The 7,267-nt window shown below is 54.2% G+C and overlaps 1 protein-coding gene across 1 annotated transcript in view; it reads left to right on the top strand.

Moving 5' to 3' along the window:
- The first annotated feature begins 123 nt into the window (after positions 1-123).
- LOC102131516 (immunoglobulin lambda-like polypeptide 1) overlaps positions 124-7,267 on the top strand; it is a 34,161-nt gene continuing 27,017 nt past the window's right edge. The window contains exon 1 of the mRNA XM_074004135.1: positions 124-6,750. Within this exon, the coding sequence (XP_073860236.1) occupies positions 6,699-6,750 (52 nt within the window). The 5' untranslated portion in view covers positions 124-6,698. The remainder of the gene's footprint in view (positions 6,751-7,267) is intronic.

Below are 7,267 nucleotides of genomic sequence, written 5' to 3'. Positions count from 1 at the left end.
TGGCTGATCAGATCTGACCCAATGAGGGGCTCAGGGCTTCCACTCAATGACATCGATGGCGATCTGGGTCGCCTGTCATAAGGTCTTGCCCTCGTAAGCCTTGTTGTAAGAGTCCTCCTCAGCGACACGGAAGGTGTGCATGTGGGCCTGCCTGCAGGACCTTGCAGTCCTCGGGGGCCTCTGGCAGCATGGTGAGGGCCTTGGTGGCCTTCAGGCACACCCTGCCCATGGGTGAGTACAGCAGCTCCAGGAGCAGGCTAATGGCTTGTGCGTCCAGGGCCACGTACTTCCCAGCAGGCCACCAACACAGGGCATTCCTAACAGCCTGAGTGGGCCTCTTTTCACCCCCTTACAACCTAGCCCTCAAGGGGAGGTGCCACCCTGTCCCCACCCTGCAGTGGTTCACTGATTCATTCACACAGCAAGACGCTGAGGCAAGAGCTGGGCTTTCCCATCTCAGCGCTCTTTTGGGCCAAGTGATTTTCAACTTGGAGCTAAAGCTCTCCTACTGCGACCTTTGGGTCTGGAGCAGCAAACAGAGCAAAGCCTTGTCCTCTGGAGCTCCCCTTGGGGATGACAGAAAGTGATGGCAAGGATGGTGGTCACAGTGGACACAGGAGGCTGCGGGGAGGCTGGGGAGGCCACAGTTTCAGAGAGAAAGCTCTCTCCTGGAAAGCCACTCTCCAGGTCCCACGGAAAGGGACCTCTGTGCAAACCTAAGATGATGGGGCTGGGGTGGGGTCTGGGAACTTGCATTTCCACAGACCACCCGGGGTTTGGTCCAGTGGCCACACTTGGAGAAATACTCACCCAGGCCTCTAATGAGACTCTCAGAAGAAAGAGAAGCCAGGACTTAGGGAAGGCAAGAGGGCCCCCCTAGCAAGGGGACATGGCCATGGCCAAGGCAGGGACTCTGGGGGTCGGTGACCGGCCCATCCTCACAATGAGGGGCTCAGTGTGGGAACACCCCCCAACCACAGCAAGCTCTGAGTCTTTGTGCTCCCCCAGTTTTGAGGCCAGGATGTAAACTGTGATCCTGTGTGGCCTGGGGTGAGAGACAAGACACTGCGCCTCCATTTCCTCACCTGTGGAGGCAGACATCGCCTCGCTGGAGGGTTGTCTAAATGTGAGGTTTGGAGACAATGCCTGGCACACAGGAGGCTCAGTGACCGCTGGGTGTCAGGATCATCACCAGTGCTTCTCCTGTTCTCACCTTCCTCATGGGGAGGAGGTGCCAGACCCTCTCCTGCAGCCTCCTGCAGGCAGGGGCCAGCGGGTCCAGGATGAGCTCCCGGAGCTGCTCCTTCCTCTGCAGCTTCCACACCAGTGAGCGGATCAGACCCTTGCTGATGACACCGTGGGACCCTGCATGACAGGAAAGGGCAATGAGGGTGGACCGGCCACTCCCCTTCCCATGCTGGTTGGCCTCAGGGCTCAGGAAGGATTTTGCAGAGCAACTGGGTGGGTTTGAAAAGAGAACTTGCAAGTTCCCTGTCACCCCCTGAAGCTGCCTGGCCAGGGGCCTGAGAAGCCAGCAGGAGGCTGTGGGTGAAGCCATGTGAGGGGCTGAGAGGCCAGGCACAGAGGACCCAGGAAGGGCCAACCTTTGGTCACTGGCATCTCAGGGGGCATCTGCCATAGCAGGGCACAGTGGCCTGAGAGGCAGCAGCCACCCCTGGGAGATCCGGCAGCTCACTGCTGTGGGGTCCAGGCACACCAGGAGACCCTCCACTCTTCCCTACCACCGCCCCAGAGTAGGGGAGCCAACAAAGCTCGCCCTTCCCATCCTAAATATTTCAAAGGGGTTGGAGACTCACGCCTGCTAAGACCAGCCCTTGAGAAGAGCTTGGGTTCGACTCTGAGATGGAAGACCTAGAGTGTAGGCCGGTGTCTCACACACCAAAAAGAGCTGTGCCCCAACTAAGGGTGACAGGAAGCCATAGGCTCTGGCCAAGGGGTCTTGAAGGGACCTCGGGCTCTGTGGGAAGGGGGCTCCACATGGCACAGCTGGGGTGCAGGTACTGGGAGAAGTTACCATGAGGCAAGCCTCCCCCATAAACAGACCCCACCTGGCTCCTCCCATCTGGAGCTGGAAGCCAGAGGGGTGAGGAGTTACATTGTCCCAGCCTGAGCAAAGGACAATTCCGAGCTCGGGGGCACAGGAGTGTGCTCAGCAGGACTGGGCGGACAGGCCCTTTGTTGGGAAGGTGAAGAGTGCAGCCTTCCAGGAGCAGGTGCCTGAGGCTTCCAGACAGGCTTCTTTGGGAGGTGATCAGAGGAGATGCCTGTTTTCCGGGGCAGGAATTGGAGGGGGCGCCCAGTCTGGAGAGGTTGAGCCAGGCTGTCACAAGGCTTTGAAACTTCCCATATGAAAGCCTGGCTGTTGGAGAGCGTGGGTTTGGAACTTGAGGCTAGGGGGTCCTGTTCATTCCGGTGCCAGCCACAGCCTTCGGATGGGCAGAGCAATGATCGGGTGAGGGTGTAAAAGTACTGAGGAAAGAGAAGAGGAAAACCGGCTTTAACAACAGTCTAGGCTGGTTGTGGTGGCTCACACCTGTAATTCCAGCACTTTGGGAGGCCGAGGTGGGTGGATCACCTGAATTCAGGAGTTTGAGACCAGCCTGGTCAACAGATGGTGAAACCCTGTCTCTACTAAAAATACAAAAATTAGCCGTGTGTGGTGGTGGATGCCTGTAATCCCAGCTACTTGAGAGGCTGAGGCAGGAGAATTGCCTCAGGCGAAGCAGGAGGCAGAGGTTGCAGTGAGCTGAGATAACACCACTGCACTCCAGCCTGGGCTACAGAGTGAGACTCCGTCTCTTAAAAAAACTAATCCCAGCACTTTGGGAGGCCGAGGCGGGTGGATCACAAGGTCAGGAGATCGAGACCATGGTGAAACCCCGTCTCTACTAAAAATAGAAAAAAAAAATTAGCCGGGCGCGGTGGCGGGAGCCTGTAGTCCCAGCTACTCGGGAGGCTGAGGCAGGAGAATGGCGGGAACCCGGGAGGCGGAGCTTGCAGTGAGCTGAGATTGCGCCACTGCACTCCAGCCTGGGCGACAGACCGAGACTCCGTCTCAAAAAAAAAAAAAAAAAAAAACAAATACAATCTGTACCGTGGAGGCCTTGGGCAGGTGTCATGAGCTCTAAGCACGGACTGTTCCCTCTGTTGGGAGCTTCCTCACTTCATCCCTCCCGGTTGACTCAACTCGGCATAAAGGCCGTTTCTTCTAAGAGCCTGTCCCTGACTCTCCAATCCAGGATATGTTTATTGTCTGAGAGCGCCCAATTCCTGTCACCACTTGTCATTTCCATTCACAACATTGGTTTCATTTTTTTTTTTTCAGAGTCGGGGTCTCGCTCTGTTGCCCAGGCTGGAGTGCAGTGGTGCAATCACAGCTCGTTGCCACCTCCACCTCCTGGGCATAAGCGATCCTCCCCACTCAGCCTCCCAAATAGCTGGGACCACAGACGTGCACTGCCATGCCAGGCTGTTTTAAGTGTTTTTTCTTATCCGAGTTGGAATCTTGCTCTGTCACCCAGCTTGGAGAGCAGTGGTGCGATGTCGGCTCACTGCAACCTCTGTCTCCTGTGTTCCAGCAATTCTCCTGCCTCACCCTCCTGAGTCGCCACCATGCCCAGCACTACAGAGGTTCTGTGAGTGCTGACCTAGACTCTCTCGATAGTTTCTTAAGAATTCAGAACCGGGGCCAGGCACAGTGGCTCATGCCTGTAATCCCAGCACTTTGGGAGGCCAAGGCGGGTGGATCACTTGTTGAGGTCAAAAGTTCAAGACTAGCCTGACCAACATGGTGAAACCTTATCTCTAATAAAAATGGAAATTTAGGGCCAGGCATGGTGGCTCACGCCTGTAATCCAACCCCTTTTAGGAGGCCGAGGTGGGCAGATCATTTGGTCAGGATATCGAGACCATCCTGGCTAACACAGTGAAACTCCATCTCTATTAAAAATACAAAAAATTAGCCTGGCGTGGTGGCGGGTGCCTGTAGTCCCAGCTGCTCGGGAGGCTGAAGCAGGAGAATGGCATGAACCCGGGACATGGAGCTTGCAGTGAGCCGAGATCACACTACTGCACTCCAGCCTGGGCAACAGAGCGAGACTCTGTCTCAAAAAAAAAAAAAAAAAAAAAAAAAATTAGGTGGATGTGGTGATGGGCACCTGTAATCCAAGCTACTTGGGAGGCTGATGCAGGCGAACTGCTTGAACCTGGGAAGGGGAGGTAGCAGTGAGTCAAGATTGTGCCGCTGAAGTCCAGCCTGGACGACAAGAGTGAAACTCTATCTCAAAGAAAAAAGAATTCAGAGCTGGTTACCTTTTCAAAGAGGATGAGCAAGGGTGCATATCCACGAGCCACTTCCCCCTACTTGACAAGTTTGCAGAAGTGGCATTCTGTAAGCACAATAAATTTAAGGGTGCAAACAGAACAGCGCAGTCCACTGTGGGTGGCTGTTCTCTGTGTGTCAACAGGAGTCCCAGGAGCTGTGACAAACGAGTGTGAGCTGGCTGGGGAGCCACTAGCTCAACACAGTGTTGCCACAATGCTTTAATATGTTTAAAAAAAAAAAAAAAAAAAGGGCCAGGCAAGGGGCTGGGAGCGGTGGCTCACGCCTGTAAGCTCAGCACTTTGGGAGGCTGAGGCAAGCAGATCACCTGAGGTCAGGAATTCAAGAACAGACTGGCCAACATGGTGAAACCCCATCTCTACTAAAAATACAAAAATTAGTTGCGCATGGTGGCGGGAGTCTGTAATCCCAGCTACTCTGGAGGCTGAGGCAGGAGAATCGCTTAAACCCAGGAGGTGGAGGTTGCAGTGAACCAAGATTGCGCCATTGCACTCCAGCCTAGGCGACAAGAGCAAAACTCTTGTCTCTAAAAAAAAGAAAGAAATAAAAAGAAATGGGCCAGGTGGGCTGGGCGCAGTGGCTCACTCCTGTAATCTCAACACTTTGGGAGGCTGACGTGGGCCGATCACAAGGTTGGAAGTTTGAGACCAGCCTGGCCAACATGGTGAAACCCCATCTCTACTAAAAATACAAAAATTGGCTGGGTTTGGTGGCAGATGCCTGTAATCCCAGCTACTTTGGAGGCTGAGGCAGAATTGCTTGAATCCAGGAGGCAGAGGTTGCAATGAGCTGAAATTGTGCCACTGCACTTCAGCCTGAGTGACAGAGCGAGACTCTATAAAAATAAAATAAAATAAAATGAAGAAGGAGGAGGAGGAAAAAGAAGAAGAAACAGCCAGTTGTGGTGGCTCACACCTGTAATCCCAGCAATTTGGGAGGCAGAGGAGGAGCAGCAGGAGGAGCAGGGGGAGGAGGAGGAGGAGAGGAAGAAGGAGGGGAAGAAGGAGGGGAAGGAGGAGGAGGAAGAGGTGAGGAGGAGGGTGAGGAGGAGGGTAAGGAGGAGGGGGAGGAAAAAGAAATGGAGGAGGAGGAGAAAGAAACAGCAGGCCAGGGGCAGTGGCTCATGCCTGTGAGGAGGCGGAGGAGGAAAAAAGAAACGGAGGAGGAGGAGAAAGAAACAACCCAGGAGGCAGAGGTTGTACTGAGCTGAGATCATGCCACTGCACTCCAGCCTGGGAGACAGAGCGAAACTGTGTCTCAAAAATAATAATAATAATAATAATAATAATATTAATAATAACAGCCAGGGTGCCACAGTGGCTCACGCCTGTAATCCCAGCAATTTGGGAGGCTGAGGCGGGAACATTGCTCGAAACCCAGGAGTCTGAGACCAGTCTGGGCAACATAGTGAGACCCTGTTTCTACAAAAAAAATTAAAAATTAGCAGGAATAGTGGCACAAGCCCAACTACAAGCCCAGCTACTCAGAAGGCTGAGGCAGGAGGATGACTTGAGCCCAGGAGGTCGAGGCTGCTGTGAGCTCTGGTTGAACCACTGCACTCACGCCTGGGCAGTGGAGTAAGACTTTGTCTGAAAAATATAATAACAAAGTTTGAAATACAATAAGAATTACTGAAATGTGACACAAAGACACCAAGTGAGCACGTGCTGTTGGAAAAAATGGTGCCAATCCACTAGGTCAACACAGGGTTACCACAATCCTGTAATATATTGAAAAAAATGGGCCAGGCAAGGGGCCAGGTGGGGTGGCTTACGCCTGTAATCTCAGCACTTTGGGTGGCCGAGGCGGGTGGATCACCTGAGGTCAGGAGTTCAAGACCAGCCTGGCCAACATGGTGAAACCCTGTCTCTATAAAAGATACAAAAATCAGTTGGGTGTGGTGGCACGTGTCTGTAATTCCAGCTACTTGGGAGGCTGAGGCAGGAGAATCGGCTTGATCCCGGGAGGCGGACGTTGCAGTGAGCCGAGATCACGCCACTGCACTCCAGCCTGGGTGGCAGAGTGAGACTCAGTCTCAAAAAAAGAACAAAATGTGGGTGCTACGTGCCATCTCTCTGCCCTCGGCTCCTGGGAGTAAGGGGTCACCCAGTGACCTCCTAGAAGGCCAGGGACAATGGGGGGTGTCAGTGTGCTCTTCAGAGCCAAGGAAGCGGTAGGAATTGGGATCTTAGTCTGACTCCAAGCTGTGAGGGAGAGAGTTGCAGGGCACTTAGGGTTGGTGGAGACCGTCAGTGCCTCTTTGCCTGCCCCTGCAGCAGAAGTTCAGGACACCAGAGCCAAGACCAGAGGCCCTGGTGGAACAGCGGTGAAGAGCATGGGTTCTGACTTCAGACTGCTGGGCTGCAGCCCTGGCTCTCCCACCCCAGGTAAGGACAGGCTGCATGCCTCCCTGTGCCTCAGTTTCCCCTTCTGCATAGTGGAGTTGTATTGATGCCTACCCCAGAGGGTTGTGTCATCAATTAGGATGGCACCTGGCACCTTGGTCAGTGGCAGGAAAGGTTCTAGAAGCTCGGCTCTGGTCCCAGGGGTGCCTGAGGCCCTGCCACCATCTCCTTGGGGTGGTGCCATGTGGTGGGAAAGACCCCAACTTCAAGCCCAGACTCAGTCACTCATGCCTGTAATACCAACACTTTCAGAGGCCGAGGCGGGAGGATCACCTGAGGTCAGGAATTCAAGACCAGCCTGGCCCACATGGTGAAACCCTGTCTACCAATGATCCAAAAATTAGCCGGGTGTGGTGGTGCATGTGTGTAATCCCAGCTACTCCGGAGGCTGAGGCAGAAGAATCTCTCGAACCCAGGAGGCGGAGGTTGCAGAGAGCCGAGGTTGTGCCACTGCACTCCAGCCTGGCTCTGTCTTGGTGTTCAGCCACGTTCCCATGCT

The sequence above is a fragment of the Macaca fascicularis genome, chromosome 10 (genome assembly GCF_037993035.2).
Source record: "Macaca fascicularis isolate 582-1 chromosome 10, T2T-MFA8v1.1".
Taxonomy (NCBI): domain Eukaryota; kingdom Metazoa; phylum Chordata; class Mammalia; order Primates; family Cercopithecidae; genus Macaca; species Macaca fascicularis.
This window is presented reverse-complemented; position numbering and strand designations above follow the sequence as displayed.